This window comes from Sphaerodactylus townsendi, linkage group LG01 (genome assembly GCF_021028975.2).
Source record: "Sphaerodactylus townsendi isolate TG3544 linkage group LG01, MPM_Stown_v2.3, whole genome shotgun sequence".
Classification (NCBI taxonomy): Eukaryota; Metazoa; Chordata; class Lepidosauria; order Squamata; family Sphaerodactylidae; genus Sphaerodactylus; species Sphaerodactylus townsendi.
Window position 1 is genome coordinate 5,891,857 of NC_059425.1, and position 23,301 is coordinate 5,915,157.

A 23,301-nucleotide genomic window follows, 5' to 3' on the forward strand; every position below is an offset into this window, starting at 1 on the left:
GCAGGAGACTCAAAGGGGCTTACAATCTCCTTACCCTTCCCCCCCTCACAACGAACACCCTGTGAGGTAGGTGGGGCGTGAAGAGAAACGCGAAGTGGCAGAAAACGGTGGGCGCGAACTGCACTGGCGTAATGCCCATTGGGCAAGGTGGGCAGCTGCCCAGGGTATCACCTTGTGGGGGGTCATCAAAATGCTGGGTTCGTTTTTGGGTATTTTAGTGGTTTTCCATTTTTGGCCTGCAGGGGGCGCGGTTTTCAGGCTAGCGGCACCAAAATTTCAGTGTATCATCAGGAGACTGTCCTTATGCTACCCCCCAAGTTTGGTGAGGTTTGGTTCAAGGAGTCCAAAGTTATGGACTCCCAAAGGGGGTGCCCCATCCCCCATTGTTTCCAATGGGAGCTAATAGGAGATGGGGGCTACAGTTTTGAGGGTCCATAACTTTGGCCCCCCTGAACCAAACTGCACCAAACCTGGGGGCTATCATTAGGGCAGTCTCCTGATGAGACCCTGAAAGTTTTGAGACTGTGCCTTCAGAAATGTGCCCCCCCCCCCAGCCTGCAACCCCCATTGACAGCAATGCAGAAAACTCAATGCAGAACAAAGATTCTTGGGCAAATTTCTAGGATGTTCCTGCAGGGGGCGCATTTTTGGATGTATTGGCACCAAAATTTCAGGGTATCACCTGGAGATGATGGCACCCCCCAAGTTTGGTGCAGTTTGGTTCGGGGGGGGTGTCAAAGTTATGGATCCTCAAAACTGTAGCCCCCATCTCCTATTAGCTCCCATTTGAAACAATGGGGGATGGGGCACCCCCTTTGGGAGTCCATAACTTTGGACTCCCTAAACCAAACCTCACCAAACTTGGGGAGTAGCATAAGGACAGTCTCCTGATGACATGCTGAAATTTTGGTGCTGATATGTCTAAAAATGCACCCCCTGCAGGCAACAATGTCCTGGTGCAAAAACATTTTTGGTCATGGTGCAGTGGCCGCCCATGGGGGGGGGGCATCCAACTCAGGTTTTGCCCAGGGCTACAGTTTGCCCAGGGCTGCCTCATTACGCCCCTGGCGAACTGCACATCCTGGAAGAATTGGGAAGGGAGAACTGTTTTGCCCCGGAATGCTCCCCCCCCCCCCCACTGCGCTGTGCAGACCAAGAAAAGCCCAAAGGGTCTGCAAGACGTTTCACGGGTGCTCAGCAGGGTCGAGGTGAGGTCGTGCCGCCTTCTGGGGAAAGGCTGAGGTGGAGAGGCCTGGAGTGGTGGAGCTCAGGCACCCTCCGGCTGGGAAGGGCCACAGTTGCCGTGGCTGCTCGTGTCCTCCAGACTCCTGTCGCGTGCCTGATGATGGCCAGGTGTGGTGCCTGGAAGGGGGCTGGAAGGTGTGGCTCCAGCTGCTGCTCCCGTCTCCACCTGAGGAGGCCCGGCCCCACAGAGGCCAGCCGGCCACATTGCCGCAGATACAGCACTAGCCAGCCAGCCAGCGGAGAGCTATTTCCCGCTGCCCTCAGTGGATGTCAAGCCGACATTAATTGCCTCTTTTCCTTACACTAATAACTCTAAATGCTGATAATGATTTTCACATCCCAGCCTGACCTCCCCTCCCAGCCTCTCGCCAGAGATCCTTTGGAAGCCATCAGCTCCCCGCTGTCATTAGTTACAATTACCCCGGAGAAGCCGGCAGGAGCTCTTTTGGGGACGCAGAACCGCGATGGATTTTTTTTGGGGGGGAGGAAGTGGGTTCTTCCGGCCGGCCGGCCCCCCCCCCGCATGGGGCAAGGAGACTGCTCTCTCTCTCTCGGCTTTGTGAGCTCCCGCTTTACGAGGGGTCGAGCGTGCCCAGGGGGACATTTCCCAAGAATGCTCCACTCAGATGCACACTTGCTGCGCATGAAGACCACGGCGGACGCTCCTGCGCAGCTCCCCCATCATCTGCCCCGAGGGAGGGAGCCACCACCGAGTGGATTCCCCCTCCAGCTGCCGCCGGCCCTTCCAGGTCTTTCCTTGCTCTCGGTGCTCAAGCAGGCAGGCCGTCGCCTTCAGCTTTGGGTGGGTGGGTGGGCGGGGGCTGGGGGGGCCCCCTCGAAGCACAGGTGAGACTGGGCAGCTGGGGCCAGGCCGAGTGGAGAGGGCCCTCCCCTGCCTGTCACCCTGGAAGCGAAGAGCCCCTTTTCCCCTCCCTCCCTCCCTCCCCCCCACCCACCCCGCTTGCCAAGAAGCACATTAGTGGGACGGCTGCTGGTGTGCCACCCCCTCCCCTTGACAGAACACTGCTGTGCTCACGTCTGTGTGTGTGTGTGTGTGTGTTTGTGTGTAGTTTGTTGATCTTCCTACACAGACAGGCAGAGAGACCCTCTCCTGGTCCTCAGGGCTGCACTGCAAAGACCGTGGCCAGACCCAAAGGCCCCTGCTGGGCAGAGAAAGGCCTTCCTGGGGCAGCTGAGAGGCCTCCTCCTCCTCCTCCTCCTCCTCCTCCTCCTCAGGAGACAAGCTGAGTGGGAAAACTCTGAAATGGAAACAACCGCCAGGATCTTCCTGGGCCCTCCTGGGCCCTCCCGGACGACTGACCTCCCCACCCTCCCTCAGGAATTTTTATCGACTCCTCTGACATGACAATCGATAACTTTCCCCCACCTATCATATTGGGAGGCATTAATAATTTCATCTCGGCCTCCACACTGAGTACATTAGTCTTATGGGGGCGGGAGGGATGCATATGAAAAGCCACTGAGCGCGAGATATTGATGTGGGACCCGCAGGAGAGGAAGGCATTAACCCTTACAGCTCCACCAGGAAATGACCGAGTTCCCATCCCCTAAAAAGGGAGTGAAGAGCCCTCCAGGCACGGGGGTGCCCACCCCACCCCCTCCTACAGAACTAAACCCATAACTAAATACCTAACATGTTCAACTAAATGCATTTAATTTCTATGCTGCCTTTCCCAGCATCTACACTGCAGGCAGCTCGCGACTAAACCAGCAGAACATGCAAAACAGCATAAAAAGCTAAATTCTAAAAACAAGCCGTTTTCCGCTGAACTCCGGGCCGGCTGCAAAAGGCAGACTGGGGATGCCGGAGCCTTCTGGGCCACTGCACCGAAATGATGGGATTCAGCCTCCGGACTTCCAATCCGGAGATTCCCTGGAATTACCCGTCATTTCATTTATTTGGTTTATACCCCCCCCCCTTGGGCTCAGGGCAACGAACAAGAAAATAACATCAAAAACGAATCAAATGTCAACAGCAAATATCAAACAACAAATATCGAAACAGCAAACAACAACATCAATAAACATAAATCTCAAACATCAAATATCAAAAATAACAGATTATAACATCTAAAACATAATAGCTTAACAACATAACACCATGAACAACCACCCCTCCCCACCTACCCCCACTAACTCACCTACTAGCTCTAGCAAAAAACAACACTATCCCCTGTGGGATCCACAGTAGATCATGTAAGGGCAGCTACTAAAGGCTACTACAATCAAAACAGCTACTCTAAGCCTACAAACTAACTACTACCTAGGCTAGAAAAAACTACAAAATTTTCAAAAGGGATAGACTACAGCATTTAACTACAAAAACTACAAACCACAACTAACAAAGAGGATTGACTGAAGGAACTACAAAACTATAGACCACAACCCCCAACCTTTTGACGCCAAAGACTCCCCTCCCCCTCCCCGTGGGGATTGCCCCCCAGTTGACAGGGATCGGGTCCCCTGGATAAGATGGCAGCTTCGGAAGGTCATGAATTGCCCCCACACCCCTCCCTTCCGCCCGCCTCGAAGGAGCAGCCTGGTGGGGCCAGGTCGAGGGGTGACCCACAGCAGGCTCCCACTGGCTAAGGTAAGTGGGGCTGAGGGGGAGGTGTTGCCCCAGGTGCCATTCCCCCCTACGCCTCTGGGGGCAGCTTCTTATTTTAATGTAATTGAGTTGTTTTATGAGCCATTTTTGGTAGTTGTCTTGATGCCCGGGGGGACTCAGCAGAGCACATATATTTGAAAGCAACCCCTCCCTCCTCCTGCTCATTTCCTTTGAAGCCAGGATGAGTCCAGGTACCGAGCTGCCCCCACACCTGTGGCCTGGCTCCGCCCTTCCTGCCCTTCCTGGATCTCCGTGGCTCCAACGTGCCGTGCCCGTGTGACTTCATTAATAAAAGCACCTCGCCAAGCCAGCCATTCGTTCAAAGTAAGCAAAGCTATTTAATGGGGGTGGGGGCTGCTAAAAGATATTAAAGGCGCCTCTGGAGTAGCAATGTTTATTGCCTCTATGAATATTGCATGAATTGCCAACAGGCTTATTTATGAGGAGGAGCAGGAGGAGGAGGAGGAGGAGGCGGCTCGTGGATGCTCTCCACCCGTCCTGGTAACTGAGCGTCAGTGCTTCCATGAGGGGCAGAGAGGTGGAAATGCCAGGCGGCCTCGATAGTGGTCAGAGCCTGTCCAGTTCATGGGAGGCCGGGGGCCCTGCACTGAGAGCTCGTGGTTGGCTTGTGGCCACCTTGCTGCAAAACGCAAAGGCCAAAGAGCTACAGCCAGGAGAGCAGCCCTTCCCTTTGGGTGGCCCTCAGAAGCTGCGTGAAAAGGGAACCGCCCAGGAGAAGGCCCTTCTCTGTTGTGGCACCAAAACTCCCCCCACCCCAAAGGGAAGATTGGCCGGCCTCCCGCCATTGGTGTCTGTTGCTAGCAGGTGAAGACTTTTCGTTTCATCTGGCAAATGTCCGAGAAGAACAGTCCAGAATCGTTTGTTTGCGTGTTTTAATTGAATCATTTTATTCAAGTTATTTAAAGCTGGTTTTGCTTGCTGCCTTGTGGTTGAAAGGTCACAGGAACATGTTTAAAAAAAACAAATGAATAATAAGAATGTATGGAAAGTTCAGCTGTTCAGGCTCCCGGGTGCTCAGTGAGGCGTGTGGCAATCACTGGCCGCCCCCAATACTGAAAAGTCTTCACAGGCGACCAGTCTGGGCTTCTCTTGGTCTTAAAGCTCTTCTGATTTCTGTTGTGGATAAGGTGGCCAGATTGTCACCTTTTAAAACCAGGACCAGGGCGCGCGTGCACACGCGCGCGGCCGCAGGAGCGCACTGCCTTTTGGGGCACTCCCCGGTTTCCTGCCCTGTGACAGGGCGGGAAAAGGGGAGCGCCCCAGAAGGCAGTGCAGCAGCCTTCCAAAAATCAGGACAGTTAAAAAAACCCCGCGGGACGTGGGACAAATTGGTTTAAGGCGGGACTGTCCCACCAAAAGCAGGACGTCTGGTCACCTTAGTTGTGGAGGAGCCATTTGCCTGCAGATTCATTTTGCACGATCTGTCAGAGTTTTGATTATGCCCCTTTTGTGTTGTGAGTGGTGGTTGGAGTTTTTATGTAGATACCGGTCTGGCTGTGTTGGTTTTCTGTGTGCTGTCTGGCCCAGTTGATGGTTGGGTCTGTGAAAGACGAAGACATCTAAGAAAGGCCGTTTCCCTTCTTTTTCAGCTTCCGTGGTAAATTGGATGTTTGGGTTAGGGATGCCGTTAAGGTGGTCCAGGAAATTCAGCAGTTCTTCCTTGCTGTGGCTGCAGATTGTAAAAGTATCATCCACAAATCAGAACCAGGTTGTGGGATTTCTGGGTGCTGCTTCAAGGGCTTGTCTCTCAAAACGTTCCACGTAAAAATTGGCTGTCACTGGGCCGAGGGGGCTTCTGTGAACTTCACCTCCTCTCTGATGAAATCAGTCATCTAGATTCTGTGGGGTCCCCCACCCTGCCTGCAGCACTGAGGTCTGCCCTAGCACAAGACAGCCTCGGGAGGTGCCCCCCAGCCCCAAGGAGGGGCAGTACAAAGCATGCTGTCTCCTTCTGTGGGGGAGGCTGGGCTGTGTCTCCCGCAAAGTCCTTGGCTCCTGGGAATGGCTGCCTATCCCTGTGAGTGGGTGAGTGGTCAGCTGTTTCTCACCATAGTGCTGGGGGAGGGCAAACAGTCAACTCCATGGGCGGGGGGTGAACTGTGCTGCTGAGGGTAGCGAAGTCCTTGGGCCAGCCGGGCCTCTCTCTCTGGAATGGCTGGCCTGAGATGGACTTAATGTGTGGCTATTAAACAAGCAGCTGACCTCCTCATCCAGGCGGACGAGTTTCTTTGGCCCGCAGTGTGAAGGTCCCCTGTGAGACCAAGACTGAGTGGAAGGCCGGTTCTTGATGGAGGCGCTGGCGCAGGTGGGGAAGGAAGGCGCTGGCTCGCAGCCGGAGTTGCCGAGAGAGCCTGAGAGGGGGAGGCAGTGAAGTGCGGCTAGGCGGCCAGACTGCAGCTGCACGCTCGTTCTCACAGGTGCTTTCGGTGGCTCTTGGCCCCTCATGCCACCCGCCTCCTCTCACACTGAACCTGCAAACTGGCCTGACCCTAACCATCACCGGAGTCAGGGCCAGGGCCAGGGGCCTGCCTTGCTGTGAAGGAGAGAGAGGTTGCAAGTAGCCGTGCTGGTCCACAACCACACTCCCAAGACAAGGCTCAGGCAACAGCTTCCGTCAGGACCAATCAAAATGTCACCACACAGCATGCAAAAACTTTTGCGTTCTTTTTTGCGTTCTTCCAACCTTCAACCCATCACACGATATGACAGTGGTGAGGCTAGGAAATAAGCTCTTTTCCAACGAAGAAGAAGAAGAAGAAGAAGAAGAAGAAGAAGAAGAAGAAGAAGAAGAAGAAGAAGAAGAAGAAGAAGAAGAAGAAGAAGAAGAAGAAGAAGAAGAAGAAGAAGAAGAAGAAGAAGCAGCAGCAGCAGCAGCAGCAGCTTCAATGCCAAATCAATAAACGCCACTGATCAACAATGCAGAGTCCATTTATTGGCTTAAGGTTTGAGACCTAACATTCATGGCATCCTTGGAAGTAAGCTAGTGAAATGTGGGCTGGACAAGGCTACTGTTAGATGGATTGGTAATTGGTTGACTGACAGAACCCACAGGGTTCCTCTTCCTCCTGGAGAGAAGTGACTAGTGGGGTCCCACAGGGTTCTGTCCTGGGCCCAGGACTATTCAATATTTTTATCAATGACTTGGATGATGTAATAGAGGGCATGCTAATCAAATTTGCAGGCTGCATCAAACTCAGAGGGGTAGCTAATACAGTGGAGGACAGGGTCAGAATTCAAAATTACCTGGAAAGATTAGAGAGCTGGGCCAAAATTAACAACATGAATTTCAAGAGAGATAAATGTAAGATGCTACATTTAGGCAGAAAAAAAATGAGATGCACCGAGATAGGATGGGTGACACCTGGCTTGACAACAGTAAAGGTGAAAGGATAAGAGAGTCTGGGTAGAACACAAACTGAGCATGAGTCAGCAGTGTGATGCAGCAGTCAAGAAAGCCAATGCAATTCTGGGCTGCATCAATAAGAGTATAGTGTCTAGATCGAGGGACGTTATAGTACCTCTCCATCCTGCATTGGTCAGACCTCACCTCGAATACTGTGTCTGTTCTGGGCACCACAGTTCAGGAAGGATAAGAACATAAGAACATAAGAACATAAGAACAAGCCAGCTGGATCAGACCAGAGTCCATCTAGTCCAGCTCTCTGCTACTCGCAGTGGCCCACCAGGTGCCCTTGGGAGTTCACATGTAGGATGTGAAAGCAATGGCCCTCTGCGGCTGTTGCTCCCGAGCACCTGGTCTGTTAAGGATATTATAAGGATATTTATAAGTTGGAGCGTGTCCAGAGAAGAGCCACCAAAATGATAAAAGGTCTGGATTCCATGCTGTATGAGGAGAGACTTGGGAAGCTGGGGATGTTGACATCACTGTGTGTGCATCACTGCATCTCATGAAGACAGATAAAGGGGGGAAATCACCAAAGAGGAATTCAAACAAATAGCTAGGAAATGTAGGGAGGAATTCAGAAAAGCTGAAGCTCAGAGTGATCTCGGGCTCGCCAGAGAGGTTAAAAACAATAAAAAGGCTTTTTTGGGTTGTGTCCTTAGCAACGGGGGCCGGGGGTGGGGGGAGGATATGTTAGGGTCACTGTGTGGAGAAGATTGCAAAATGCTAACAGGGGAAGGAGAAAAGGCAAAAATACTCAACACTTTCTTTGCCTCAGTCTTTTTCCAAAGGGAAAACAATGTCACCCAGAGGAAAATGGAACAGGAGATGCAGTAGGGGAAATTCAGCAAAGAAGTAGTAGAGGAATACCTGGTTTCTTTAAATGAATTCGGATCTCCAGCCCTGATGAGCTACATCTCAGGGTATTAAAAGAACTGGCAGAAGTAATCTCAGAACCACTTGTCCCCATCTTCAAAAAGGGGGGAAAACAATTACCACCCAGGCAGCCTGACATCAATACCTGGAAAGATTCTAGAGCAGATCATTAAAAAGTCTGTCAGCACTTAGAAAGGAATACTCTGATCACTATGGGTTTCTCAATATGGGTTTCTCAAAAACATGCCAGAGTAATCTTATCTTTTGCTTTGATAGAGTGACCAGGTTGGTAGAATGTCCGAACTCCCTCATAGACAACGAAACACTTGAAGGTCCAAAGATTTTATTGCTCATGACAGGTAGAAGGCAAAAGCCTGTTCTGAGCTAACCCCTCAGAACAGTGGATAATGTGCAACAGTGAAGTTAAACAGACTACATTTCACTGAAACAGTTCTCCAGACCGCCAAGGTGACAGAGGCAGGTGAGGCACCTGTGAGGAACAGAACAGAGCAGCAAAGCACAACAGAGCAACACGGCACACTCCCAAGAATATCCCAACCCCCATGGCACAGATCCTGACATAGATGGAGGGAACGCTGTGGACGTAGCATCCCTTGGTTTTAGTAAGGTCTTTGACAAGGTGCCCCATGATGTTTTTGCAAGCAAGCTAGTAAAATGTGGGCTGGACAATGCAACCGTTGGGTGGATTTGTAGTTGGTTGACTGGCCGAACACAAAGAGTGCTCATCAATGGCTCATCTTCATCCTGGAGAGAAGTGACTAGTGGGGTGCCACAGGGTTCTGCTGTTCAATCTTTCTATCGATGACTTGGATGATAGAATAGAGGGCAGGCTAATCAAATCTGCAGGCGACACCAAATTGGGAGGGGTTACCAGAGCAGGACTGGGTCAGGTTCGAGGTTCTGGTGCTAGCCTTCAAAGCCCTGAGCTGTCTGCGACCTTCGTACCTGCAAGACCACTTCTCCGAGAACACCCCCATGCCGGCCCAGCCGCCCCCCCCCCCCTCAGTTTGGCTCTTTGAGGTTTCAGAAACCCAGAAGGACCCATTTGAATCACAAGGGCTTGACTGTCAACACAATTAGGCAGGGAAATGGAACTCTGTAAACCGCTTGTGGGTGATCCCTGACCCAAAAGATACCTGGCTGTCCTCAACCAGGCCCACGCCTTCTTGGCCCTGGCTCCAGCCTGTTGAGTCACTCTGTCCAATGAGACCTGTGGGCCCCGTGAGACCTATCACAGTTCCACAGGGCCTGCAAGACAGAGTTGCTCTGCCCGGCCCACGGTTGAGGGCAGCAATGGCCTCCCATCATAATTGGTCTCTGTTTCCCCCTTTGCTCTTTCCCTGTCCTGAGTTTCCTCTGTTCCCCCCTCCCTTCCCCTCTTCCTTTAATTCACTCCCCTTCGTTAGAGAGGAGTTGGTCTTATGGTCACTTTTATAATGTATTGTTGTTGCATGTTTTCATCTGGCAGTTTGTTGTTCTCAAGCACCAGAGCCAGTCTAGAAAGCACATTATGAATAAGTAAAGATGAAAATCCTTCAGCGGGGTGGTTGTTTGGTGCAAAGAACTAGGCCGAGGACAGCGGCATCCCTCGTCTCTCAGGTATCCCCACAGTGTGTGTGTGTGTGTGTGTGTGTGTTGTGTGGACGTCAGAGGTGTCTCTCCTGCAGTTGCATTTACAAAAACCGCTTCATGGTGCTTTTGTTCTGGGAGGAGCATCCAGGGCAGCCTGAACGAGGCCAGATACTCGATGCGTCTCATGGGAACCAGCTGCGGCTGACACCGGCACTCGGCCTCGGGCACGGCAACCAGGACTGGCAGAGGGCTTCTTTCCCACCCCAGCCTCCCCCTCCCCCACCCATGGGGCTGGGAACGGGGGCTGGGGGGGGGCTGGGTTTCAATTTCAGGCAGCCTCTCTTCATGCCTGTGGTATTGACTGATGGCACCACAAGCACCGAGTCCTGCCCAAAGGGCGTGTCAAATGGAAGCTGGAGGGAGGGGCCCCCTTGAGCCCCATCAAAGCTGATAGCTGAGTGGGGGGGGGGGAGGATATTGCAGCCCGTGGCTGTTGATGGGGAGGGGCGGCCAGGGAAGATTATTGAATTACCCGGGGAGAAGGGCGAAGAGGCAAAGAGCAGCCATGCCGCCCCCCCCCCCCCGGGTTTGGCTCTTTGAGGTTTCAGAAACCCAGAAGGACCCATTTGAATCACAAGGGCATGAATGTCAAAAGAATTAGGCAATTGTGTCAAGTTATGATGATTTCATGAGACAATTAGGACACAGGGAAGGGGAACTCTGTCCATCACATGCCAGATACAAGCACAACAATGTGGGCAACGCCAAGGACCCAGACAACAGCTGCTGCCCTCTGCCCACTGGCCAAAATCCAAAACACTTAAATTAACTGTACAGGTGATTTTAATGGGGAAAAGTGCAATTCATAGGAATTAGGTAATATTAGGTATTGTCCATAGGAACTGACTATTGTCTCTCAAGGGCGGCGCTTGTTCTGTTCTGTTCTCTGTATTGTTTTCCTAGGTTGGTCTGGCACTTTGCACTTTTCCACATTAAAATCACCTGTACGGTTAATTTAAGTGTTTTGGATTTTGGCCAGTGGGCAGAGGGCAACGGCTGTTGTCTGAGTTACACGCCAGACCAGACCCCGGTTTTCTGCTCTGGCTGAAGGGAACAAATGGCACCTGCCAGAAACCTGAAGGTAGCAAAAGATGGAGACAAACGCAGGGAAACATTCTTGGGAGTAAAAGTCCATCATCCACTGAGACTGCCTCAAGGGGAGGGCGGTATATAAATGAAATAAATAAATAAAATAAATCCCTTTTCCCAAGGTCCAGCTGGTTCACAGCCGTGGTGGCCGCACGTCCTCTCCTCTGCCGCCAACAGGAACGGCCCCCCCCCCTCCTCTCGGTGGCAGCCCATGTTCTGGAACCAAATGTGGCTGTGTGCTCTGTTGCAGACCCAGGCAGCCGCCCTCTGAGACAGGCTTCCTGCGAGCTCGCCCTCCACCCACCAGCCCTGCCAAGGAGCCAGCCGGGGAGAGGGCTGCTCTTCATCCAAGCACAAGGCTGCCCCCGGGCTGTCCTGCCTCTTGTCCCTTGTGTTGTCGCCGTGGGTTGCCAGCAGCTAAGGCAGAATGGCAACCCATTTATTACCCAGATGGCATCAATTCAGTTCCATTATAGTCGGCTCTGTGCCTGACACGGGGCAGCCTAATGAGAGCTGCCAATCCGACCCCCCCGCCCCCCCGCAGATGTGATTACCGGGGATTTGATAAGCCTTTGATTAGATGAAGGTGTGTGCAGGGGAGGGGGGGGGGGAATGCTTCCTGTGTCTCTCTGGATCCACAAACCTAATCCCGTTGATAACAACTCCCTGTCAGCTGAGGCCCCGTTTCTGATGTGGTTCTCAAATGCAATTGAAGGACTTGGAGCCGGAGCTCAGCACCAAACTTCTTGTGTTGAGGAGGAGGAGTTTGCAAGTAATTGTGTGAGGCTGCTGTGAGGCAGAAGTGCTTTTATGGACAACGAGGGGCTGTTGCCTGGCCTGGCGGAGGAGCGGGGCCCCTCCCGCTCAAGGAAGAAGAAGAAGAAGAAGAAGAAGAAGAAGAAGAAGAAGAAGAAGAAGAAGAAGAAGAAGAAGAAGAAGAAGAAGAAGGAGGAGGAGGAGGAGGAGGAGGAGGAGGAGTTTGGATTTATATCCCCCCTTTCTCTCCTGCAGGAGACTCACAGGGGCTGACAATCTCCTTGCCCTTCCCCCCTCACAACAAACACCCTGTGAGGTGGGTGGGACTGAGAGAGCTCTGAGAAGCTGTGACTAGCCCAAGGTCACCCAGGAGACACCCCAGGGGGGCCACCTGGGCTCAGGCAGACTCTTCTGTTTCAAGCCAGGGCTGGGGGTCCCCAGGGGCTCTCTCTGACCCACGGCGCCCCCTCCTTCTGCCCCTTCTGGTGCTCCTCCTCGCAGCCTCCGCATCTTCCTGCTCGCGAGGAGGCAGTCCCTCTGCGCCCAGGATGTGGGATTCAGGCCCGGGGAGAAGCGATGCTCTGCTGCAAGCAGGCAGCCCCGGAGGGATTGGGGGGGATGCTCCGAGCCCCAGTGGTGGCCTGCCGGTGACTCCGCCCTCCCACTGCATGCCCCCCCCCCCCGGCTTCTCTGGCTATTTACATGGCTGCATCTATGGCGAGCCGAGAAAAACTCACACCCCGGTGAAGGGCCGCTTTTGTTGGTGTTGCCACGAGGCTGCTGGACCCCGGACTCCTCCTCCTCTGTGGGAACGCTGATTTATTCTGGGTTAAGCAGAGAGAGCGATTCCCTGCCCTCAGGGGCACGTTTATGGCCGGGATATCGTGCCAGTAGAATTGAGGGGGGGGGGGTCTCCTGGGGTACCCTGACCTGGCAGCCGTTCTAGAGGAACTGGGTGCCCTTCAGTGGTTTCTTGGCCCTCTGCCCGAACCTTCAAAGAAATGGGGGGGGGGGCTGACTAATCCATGCTGCCGGGCTCTGGAGGCCGGATGCAGTCACCCACCACCCAGAAGTAACAGTGACCAGTATGGAAATCCCACATCCTTTTAGATTTTGCCAGTTTTCACCCACGAAGTAGCAGAGGCTGTCTGGGCCTCCACACACACACCCCTTTTCAAATGGCCATCTGTTTAAAAGAGAGGGAGAGAGAGGGAGACTCCGCCACCAGCCGAGGCAACAGAGTGTCATCCCCCCCATCCCCCCCCCCCCCGTCAAACAGCCCTCCTTGAAAGGAACGTTTAGGAGGAATCTCTTTCCCCACAGTTTGGACCCATTGCTCCTTGTCCTAGTCCAGGGACGGCGAACCTTTTCGAGACCGAGGGCCCAAATTGCAACCCAAAACCCACTTATTTATCACAAAGGGCCAACAAGGCAATTTAACCTGAATGCTGAGGTTTTAGTTTAGAAAAAACGGTTGGCTCTGAGGCGTGCGTTAGTCGGGAGTAAGCATGGTGGTAGTCGGTGGCTTTGCTTTGAAGCAACTGTGGAACTCTTCCTACAGGTGAATCATGACCCTAGGAGGGTTTACTCAGAAGCAAGCCCCATTTCCAGCAACCGAGCTTACTGCCAGGTAAAGGATCACGCTTTAGTTCTTCGCATGAAAATCAGTGGGGTTTAACAGCACTTACCAGGGTTACCTACACTGCTTCCCCAAAACTAGCTCTTAGGTTTAATGCTAATAATTGAGCCCAGTGGCCCAGGCCAGCCTAGATGTGTGTGTGTGTGGGAGACTCTGCGCGTGCCCACAGAGGGCTCTGAGTGCCACCTCCGGCACCCGTCCCGTAGGTTCGCCACTGGAGCAGCAGAAAACAAACCTGCTCCCCCTTCAACATGAGGTGTTGGAAGCGACAGCACTTTCCAGTGAGTGCCGGGCCACGCTTGTCTCACAGTCCTGTCTTCTCTTGCCCTGCTCCCTCCCCGCCCCCACCCCCACCGCTGCTGCTGCTGCTGCCCAATTGTCTTCCCGGTGGGTGCTTTAGTGGTCGTTGGCAGAGGCCTGGCAGGAGCCCTCCAGTAAGTGAGCGGCAGCCCTAGAGCAGCCACAGACCAGCCTGCCTCAGGGTTTGGGATGAGCTGCTGTCCTTCAACTCCGCTTCTCTCCAGAACGGTCTTCAAGGGTCGGGAGCTCTGGCAGCCCACGAAGCATCTCCAGGCAAGCGGCGGCGTCTTTCTCCTGCCCGTCCAGCTTTGCACTGGTGCAAATGGGGGCGAGCCCAGCCCACCCTCCTATCCCGCCCCACAGCATGCGATGGGATCACAACAGATTCCTGCTCAGGACCCCTCTCTCAATGGCTGCCAGCCCCAAAGCGGACGCCCTTCTTGCTCCCCCCCAGGCAGCCCTCTGGCACTTCGGCCAGGCAGGGGCCATTCTGGGAACTGGGGCTACAGCCGTCCTGTCTTGCTGGAACTCCGGGAGACAAGATCTGCTCCTGCGGGGACAAATGCAAAGCCTGACGTGTAGCTGGCTTTTGTGGGTGTCCTGGGCCACGTGGCCGTGGCCTGGTAGTCTTTGCTGCTCATATTTCCCCTGCCCCTACGGCTGGCATCTTCAGAGCCATGCCACGGGGAGGGGAGTTTCTTGCCAGAATCCATTTGAATCCATTTGCTCCAGACTGAATCCACTTGCTCTATGACGAAGGCATTAGAAGGTTTTGCTGCAAGAGAGCATGATTGGCCCGCTGCCTCACACTTTTGAAGAGGAAATAACTCTGCACGGACTCTAAGCAACTCTTCAGCAACTGGTCTCAACCATTTAAAAAAGCTTTATAACGGCTATTCGTGGCCCAGAAGCTGCACGCGGCATTAATGGACTACTTTTGACCACCGAGAAAGGCTGTTTGGCCGAAGCGCATCTGTTTTGTTACGACCAAAAAAGCGCGCTATTGGTTCCTTCTGTGCATTGTAAGCATTATTTTATATGTATGAGGCAAGCTATGGTGGGCCTTTTATATGTGCAGATAATTTTAATGTGTAATAAATACGTCTGTGCTTTTGACATTCAGCAGTTGTACATCTAAGAGCCCTTGAAGCGTTTTCTTGACCCATTCACAGTGGGGGGGGGGCTGTGGCTCCAAGGCAGAGCCCCCCCGTGGCACGCGTGCAGGTCGCCTTAGGTTCGATCCCAGGCAGCAGCTCCGGTCCCAAGAGCCAGGCAGGAGGTGACAACAGGAAACGCCTTTTTCCGCCTGAGACCCCCACATGCGTTCCTCTGTCCCTGGGTGGAGGTGGGGGGGGCGTTGGGGGTGCAGCTGCAAGGAGAGCATTTGAGGGCGTGCGGGGGGCTCTCCTCCTGAACCAGGGGGGCGGGTCTTAGGTGCAAGCCACAGATGAGGCCAACAAAGTGTCTGCCTAGATTGCAGTAGTTGCCTGATTAGACTTTATGCAAAGCAGAAACCGACATGAAGGTCTTTGGTTTAGTCCAAGTGATGTTTGCTCATTTGATCCATAACTCCAGATCTCCTCCCCACCCCCTGGAATGGTCCTGCAGACCCCCACCCCTCCCCCCACTCTTCCCCCACCCCCAGCCAGCCCTGCACTGCCAAAGCACCCCGTTCCATGAAAGCTTTCCATTTGCACGGCATCCCTTCTCAGAAGCTAGGGGTATAATGGTATAATATACAGCTAAAGCTCAGAACAGTAAATAGTCAAGTATTTCTCAGTTGCAAGACAGCTTCGACTCCAACCCACTCCCGGGGGAAAGGATGGCACCCCCACAACCAGTGTCTGCAACTCACACACAAACTCACAAACACACGGCCTGGAAAACCTCCCCTCCCACTGACCACAGCCCTCTGCTTGCGTGTGTCTGTCCGCCATCCAGGGCAAATGGCTGCGAAGGCAGAGGCGGCCAGAGTTCAGTTCTTGTCTGAGAATCTGTCCTCCGCAGCTCTTGCAGGGTCTCGGCAGAGAAGCGGACCAAGACGGCAGCACCGGCACCCCCGCAAGTCCCGGGCACAGAGGAGGGGAACCTCAGCTAGACTCTCAGCAGAAGCACTAGTGGGAGTCCAGTTTTTGGAGCCAGGATGTTTGATCTTGGGGGTGGGGGGACTGGAGAAGCACTTTGTTCCCCCCCACCTCACTCCTAGCTGAGGATGTCCAGGTAGACAGGAGGGGCCTTGGCCAGGGCTTGCAGCCGGCTGTGGATGTCCTTCATCGTCCACCGCTGTTGTGGCTCTCTCTGCCAGCAGCTCTGCATGATGTCGTAGACCTCCGAGGGGCAGGTCCGGGGGCGCTCCAGCTCCCGCCCCTGCGTGATGCATTCAATTGCCTGTAGGGAGGGGGGGAGGAGAAGTGGGGGAGACAGAACATCAGAAGACAGGAGGAAACAAGCAGAGCAGTTTCCCTGGGATGCTATGAGCCTTCTTGCTGCCTTGGAGTTGCCAACAGGCCTGGAGAAAATTCTGTCCCTTTAACACAGGCAGTCCGACTGAGTCAAACTCCATACAGATGGCAACAACACACACACACACACACACACACACACACACACACACACACACACACACACACACACACACACACACACACACACACACACACACACCCCGCCCCCACAAGTGAAGCGTTCTTCAAGTTCACAGCATTTCCCCGAGAACTTTGCAGGCCCAGCAGAGGAGGGGCTGCCCTCACAAGCCAGTCAGCGCGAGACCTCGCGGGGCACGTTGGCCCTGACTGCTGCGGCCCGGCTTTTGGAGAAGCTCCGGCCAGGCCAATTTGCAGGGCCTTCTGCTCCCCAGCAGTGGGGGTGGCGGGGGTGGGGTGGGGAGTCATAAGAATGCCCACTGAGTAGCTCTTCTGCCTCTGACCAGGGAGAGGCCATCTAGTCTGGCACTCTTGTCTCCAGTGGTGGCCAGCCAGATGTCCCAGGGAAGTCCATGGGCAGAGAGCCCCCTGGCCAACGATCCCCCCCCCGCAGGGGAGGTGGAAGGAAGGCGATTGTGAGCCACTTTGAGCCACTCCTTAAAGGTAGAGGAAACTGCGGGATAAGCGCCAACTCTTCTAAAAGTTTGGGCTGCCGTCCTGAGAGCAGATTCCTGAGTGCAAACTTCCCAGAGCTGCGTGGAAGAATGTGCTTCTACGAAGGGTGACCCCCGGCTGTGGGGAGCATGCCCCCCCCCGCTTACCTCGGTGTTGGAGAGCTGGTACCACGGCTGCTTCCCGTAGGTGAAGATCTCCCACAGCACCACCCCAAAGCTCCAGATGTCGCTCTCCGTGGTGAACTTCCGGTAGAGGATGCTCTCCGGGGGCATCCAGCGGATGGGCAGCATGGTCCGGCCCCCGACCTGCAGAGAAGGGGGGGAGGGGGGGCAGGTTCAGACACCCCGGAGCCCCCCTCCCACTGGGCCACAGCCGCCCGAGTCTTTTGTTGGGCCTGATGCTGGGCGCCAGGACTTTCCCTGGAGGAAGCTCTTTTCATTTGGGCCAGATTTGAGGTCCTGGGGGGGGGGGGCAGAGGGGGGGCATAGCAGGACAGGCAAAGCAGCTTTTCTTCCAACAACAGTGAAACAGGTTGCAAAATATGTCCACACATGTGCGATATAGTCCACAATCCACAAGGGCTAGGCACTCAATTTAAAAGTGTGTGTGTGTGTGTGCGTGTGTGTGTGTGTGTGTGTGTGTGTGTGTGTGTGTGTGCGCGTGTGCGTGTGCACGCACGGGCCAACCCCCAGAACCTGCCTGCCATGTGGGGTTTTGAGCAGGTCCGGAGGGAAACTGCTGTTCCTTTCGCAGAGCTTCGATGCACTCAACCGGTCATGGCCTTCGGGCAAATCACATCACCGGTTCAATGGCCTCCCCATCTGGCTTTGTTGTGAGCCGGAGCCTGCAGGGTGTGTGTGTGTGTGTGTGTGTGTGTGTGTGAGGGGGGGGGACTGTGACTTTCGGCACAGAGGCTGGGGAATGCCTCCCATTCGGAAGGGGGACGGGCAGTCATTGTGCCTCCATTCACACAAACACGTGAATCTGCCTGAGGCCAAATGAGACTCCCTCGGCCCACCAAGGTCCGAATGGCCTCCTCTGACGGGAAGCGGCTCTCCAGGGCATCAAGCACAGAGAAAGGCCTTTCACGCCACCCGCTGCTGGGTCCATTCAACTGGAGTCGCTGCCGGGGATCGAACCTGGCACTCAGTGCTCTTCCATTGAGCCACGCCCTCTCCCCAAGAAGGCGTTTTTACACCAGGGAGTGGAAGAGCAGCTCCAGAAAGACTTGGAGTTGATCCTTTTCAGCAGTGGCGTAGGAGGTTAAGAGCAGGTGCACTCTAATCTGGTGAACCAGGTTGATTCCCCGCTCTGCCGCCTGAGCTGTGGAGGCTTACCTGGGGAATTCAGATTAGCCTGTGCACTCCCACACATGCCAGCTGGGTGACCTTGGGCTAGTCACAGCTTCTCAGAGCTCTTAGCCCCACCTACCTCACAGGGTGTTTGTTGTGAGGGGGGAAGGGCAAGGAGATTGTCAGCCCCTTTGAGTCTCCTGCAGGAGAGAAAGGGGGGATATAAATCTAAACTCTTCTTCTTCTTCTTCTTCAGTGTGTGGAAAAGAGGTGGTGGCTGTGGGGCCCTCGGGGAGACTCTCCGCCTCCAGTGGGACAAAGGGAATCCATCACTATCGCTGCTAGACACGTCACCATCTTTGGCCCCGGGGGCCGGGCAACACCGCTGGAGGTGCCCAGAAAGTGAGTTTGCTCTGGAGGAGCAGCATGAAAAAGGTCTCTCCTATCAGACTGCACAGAAAAGCTGGCAGCGGAAGATGCTGAACTATCCCCCTGGGAGCTGATGGGGGCGTGCGTGCGTGCGTGCCACAGACCACTGTGATCCTTCCCATGTCAAAAGCCCCTTTAATGAGGCCGGCTGCAGTTTGGCTGGGGACAGCCAGCTATAAATGGCTCTCGAGAGCCCACCGGCTGAGCAGCTTCTGCCTCACGGTCTGCAAGGGGCGGGTGGCTGAGAGGGAGCAAACTGGAGCTCAATCCAGACAAGGAGACCAGACGGCCGCTGCTCTCAGCCAGATCTTTCTCCTGCCACTGAGGGTGTTTCACTGAATGGCTAAAGGCTGAAGGAGCATCCGGGCAGGGCAGGGCTGAGGGGAGGGGCGTGGGGGGCAATTCTGCACCCCCACGTGGCCAGCTGGCCTGCACGGGTGGGGGGGCATGTTCCCTGTGAGGCAGCTTCACCCTCCCCAGCAAGGTCTATCCTCAGTATTCCCCTCCCACCTCCTGACCTTCCTCTAAGGCAGGGCTCTTCAAACTATGGCCCTCCAGGTGTTCATGGACTACAATTCCCATCAGCCCCTGCCAGCATGGCCAAGTGGCAGGGCTGATGGGAATTGTAGTTCTTGAACATCTGGAGGGCCATAGTGTGAAGAGCCCTGCTCTAAGGCACACTCAGCACTGAGTTTGGGCCCCCTCCCGCCTCCAACACAACCCCCTGCCGTAAGGGTGGGTGGGGGGCTCCCACTGTCCTGGCTTTTTGGCTTGGCCGTAATCCAGGGCTATTCTGAAGGGCTTTAGCCAGGTTCGGGCAGAGGGGCAAGTCCCACCAGTGGGGGTTGGGGGGGGGGAACATGTCATTTTAAGACTGAGTTTTCATGGATTTATAGTTGCTTGTTTTATCAAATTGTTTTTATGTGATGTACAAATGCTGCTGCACTTTAGTTAAGTCCAGGGGTGTGTGTGAGAGAGAGACTCTGTGTGTGTGTGTGTGTGTGTGTGTGTGTGAGTTCCACCTGACTGCAAACGGGAGCCACCCTGAGAGCAGGAAAGAGGCGGGGGGGGGGGGGGGCTGACAAGAAAGGCAAAGGAGGCGGCCACGCTCCGGAGGGAACTTTCCGGCTCCATCCTGCTCTCAGACTTTCCCCACTCTCTGCCTCTCTCCCCTCTTTAATTAACCATTTGATGGAAACTCCCTGCCCCCCCTCGCCCCCCCCAGCCAGGCCTCCTGTGTTTCCACTGCCTACTAAGTGCTTACAGGTTTTTCCACCGCAGCCCCCATTAAATATGAATCGAGGTCCAGGGCAGAAGCTAAAAGGGAAAAAGATAATCAGGAGTGGCCCCCGTGGACCCCCGGCCTGTCACAGAAGCAAATCCCTTCAGAGCCCTTGAGGGAGAAGAGGCAGCCTCCGTGGGCAGCTGGGAGGGGGGGGGCGGGGAGGGAGGGAGGGGGCTTCCTTGGCCGTAGCAGCAGCTGCCACCGCCGCCGGGTGCCCTGGCTCCTCACCAGAGGTTGGAGGGTGGCGAGCTGGGCTACGAGGAGGCCCCCTACCACTGGGGGCAGGTTCCTGAGCCAGGCTGGCTTGATCCACCTCTAAAGGAGCAGCCCCCCTGCCAGGGAGGCTCAGGACCGCACCCAGAGGGTCCCACTGCTGGACCCCTCGGACGGAGGAGGCCGACCCTGGCCCTTCCTCCAGCTGCCTGACCATCAATCAACCAATGACGAGCAGAAGCACAAACGCTTCCACGGCCGGGACAGCTGGGGTGGGGGGGGTGCACCGGGAAGGCCAGTGGCCGGAGGGCAGCAGGGAGGGGTGGACTTGGCCGCAAGGACGGCAGTCAGAGGAGAGGTCCAGGAGTCCCGTGGACAGTCCTCACAGCAGGGCAGGGTGGGGGTGGGGGGCCGGCAGCGGAGGGGGGCAACAGCAGCCCCCTCCCCTGGCTGAAGGAGGGGGGGTTTCTGTGTCGGCTTGGGAGCCGCCCTCACCCGGTAGTAGTCGGTGCTGTAGATGTCTCGGGACATGCCGAAGTCCCCGATCTTCACCACCAGGCTGTGGCCCACGAGGCAGTTGCGGGTGGCCAGGTCGCGGTGGACGAAGTGCAGGGAGGCCAGATACACCATCCCGGAGGCGATCTGCGTGGCGATCTGCAGCATCTGGCTGAGGTCCAGCTGGCCGAAGGACTGGCCGCTGCCGTTGTTGTCCAGGATCTTTGCGTCCGGCCCGTGGGACCTGCCGGGGAGGGAGGGGAAGAGTGTCGGCCTGGGCTCAGGGGTGCTGCGGGGAAACCGACTCGGCCCCATTGGGAGAGCCACGGCCTCTGCCTCCACGTCTGCTTAGAGGGTTTCCTGGGTGGCAAAGGGCAGCAGGGGTGCGTGTGGCGGCGGGCCTGACTTTGACAACGAGACCTGCAGCTAAAGTGCTGAAGGAGCCCGGCTGTTGCTCCTGGAGTCCTCCCGCAGCAATGAAAGGAAGGCCTTCAAGGCCGGATTCAACTGGTTCTGGTGGGTTCTCCGGGGGGCTGCGTGGCCGTGGTCTGGTAGATCTTGTTCCTAACATTTTGCCTGCACCTGTGGCTGGCATCTTCAGAGGTGTATCACATTAGGAACAAGGTCTACCAGACCACGGCCACGCAGCCCCCCGGAGAACGCACCACAGCCAGAAAGGAAGACGGTTCATGGCAAGCAGGCCACCGGGGCTTTGATGCTGAGAAGCCACCAGAGGTGTGCAGGGGGCAGGTGAAGGACCACAGACGTTTGAACGATGGGGGGGCCCTTCGGCCGTGCCTGTCCCGTGCTCCCTCTGGCCTCCCTCCTGTCCGCGGGAACACAGTGCGAGAGGAGTCTGTCTTTCAGAGGCAACCAGGAATGGCAGAGGCTGCGGGGGGGGGGGGGCGGGGGGGCAGGAATACGCCTCGGCCGCCCTTCCCTCCCCCTTCTCCTGGGCAGGAAGGAGCAGCGCTCCCCCAAAGCCTCGTCTCTTCCCAAGGCAGCAGCCCCCCCCTGCCCTGTTGCTCACTGGGCGGGGCCTTGCTTGACACAAAGCACGGCTGACAGTGGCGGTTGAGGCCCCCCGGGCTCCACTGAAGCCCAGCCACTAATGCCACGTCTGATAACAATAACCATCAAAGGCGTGCCGCGGCGCTCGCTCGTCCCAGAGATGCTCAGCAGGGCCATTGGCAGCTCCTGGCTATTGGCAATACCTGGGGGGCCAATCGAAAGAGCCTCTGATTATTCCAGCTGATGGCCGATCTCCCTCAATTTGAGCCTCTCAGACAGTTAATCTAATCAATATTGCAAGGGAAGATTGCATTAGTGGGGGGGGGGGGGAAGAGCTCCTGCCATAATGGAGCAGGGGAGGGGGGGCATGGGATGGGATGGGGGGCTGGCTGGCTGGGGGAAGCAGCTCAAACGGGGACATTTCAGTGCGCTGAGAAGAACGCCAGGAAGCAAAGGGTTCTTGAGAGCTCTGCAGGTGGGGGGCAGGTGGGGGGGCGGAATTGGCTGCTCTGCCCCACGGCAACTCAGGCTGCCTCATCTCTTGCCCAGCGGGCCAACCAGCGTGAGAGGGGAGCGTGGCCTTTGAGAGGGAGGCAGGGACTCCTACTCCTCCTCTCCTGTAGACCTTGGAGTCCAGATCCCCGCACTGCTCACATCTGATCTAGGAAGGGGCAGAAGAGCCACGTGCCCAGGGTGTGTGTGTGCCCCCCCTTGTTGCACCCTCTCTCTTGTTTTGCACACTGCATGCACGGTGCCCTCCTGGAACCTCCAGCGTGGGCAGGCCGGGGGGGGGGGTGTTCTCACCTGAGGAAGCGGTTGAGGTCTCCGTGCTTCATGTATTCAAAGACCATGACGAGGGGCTCGCCTTCCGTGCAGACCCCGTAGAACTTGACGATGTGCTCGTGCTGCAGCACCGTCAGCAGCTCGGCCTCCCGCTGGAAGTCCAGGCGGGCGCTCTCCGTGGCTTCTTTCAGGGCCTTGGGAAGAAAGGCTGTGTGGGCCGGGCACACGAGCGACCCCCCCACCCCACCCCCCCGGCAGGAACCAGGAGACATCTGGAAGGTCTCACTTGTGGGCTTGGCCAGGGTGGGACAGCCACTTGGTGTGTGCCCCCCCCCCCCATCACCTGGGGCCAGCCTGACTGCCAAGCTCACCCAAGCACCAAAGTGGGGCAGCTCTGGGGAGAAGTAACAAGTTACTTGGCTGGAGCTTCAGGAGCAGCAGTGGCGAAGCGGTTAAGAGCAGGTGCATTCTAATCTGGAGGAACCGGGTTTGATTCCCTGCTCTGCCACTTGAGCTGTGGAGGCTTATCTGGGGAATTCAGATTAGCCTGTGCACTCCCACACACGCCAGCTGGGTGACCTGGGGCTAGTCACAGTTCTTCGGAGCTCTCTCAGCCCCACCCACCTCACAGGGTGTTTGTTGTGGGGGGGGGGGGAAGGAGCTGGTAAGCCCCTTTGAGTCTCCTTATAGCAGAGAAGGGGGGGATATAAATCCAACTTTTCTTCTTGGGAGTGAAGGCTACTTTGGCCAATTTGTCTCACTGTTTCTGCATCAAGCACAGTTTTGCAAGCAAAGTGCCCCAGCAGGACAGGGTCTTCTACCCCATAGACACGCACCCCCCCCCCCCCAAAGGGCTGAGACATCCCAGTACCTTGACTGCCACCAGCATCTTCTCCTGGGCGGGACTCAGGTTGTGGCACTCTGCCAGGAAGACTTTGCCGAAGGCCCCCTCCCCCAGCGCCCACTTCAGGACGATGTCTCGGCGCTTGATGTGGTGAACGCCTGCGGGGAGAAAGGTGGGCTCTGCACTCCACGGAAGCCACCAGGCCCCCTCACACCCGTGTCAGGAGGGGGGGAGACCCCG

At 55.8% G+C, this 23,301-nt stretch overlaps 1 protein-coding gene across 1 annotated transcript in view; it reads right to left on the reverse strand.

The window, feature by feature from the left end:
• Positions 1-15,262: 15,262 nt before the first annotated feature.
• LOC125436340 (high affinity nerve growth factor receptor-like) overlaps positions 15,263-23,301 on the reverse strand; it is a 15,353-nt gene continuing 7,314 nt past the window's right edge. The window contains exons 6-10 of the mRNA XM_048503261.1: positions 23,089-23,240; positions 22,239-22,411; positions 20,424-20,667; positions 16,856-17,014; positions 15,263-15,999 (exon numbers count right to left, since the gene is read on the reverse strand). Coding sequence (XP_048359218.1) covers positions 15,814-15,999; positions 16,856-17,014; positions 20,424-20,667; positions 22,239-22,411; positions 23,089-23,240 — 914 coding nt within the window. The 3' untranslated portion in view covers positions 15,263-15,813. The remainder of the gene's footprint in view (positions 16,000-16,855; positions 17,015-20,423; positions 20,668-22,238; positions 22,412-23,088; positions 23,241-23,301) is intronic.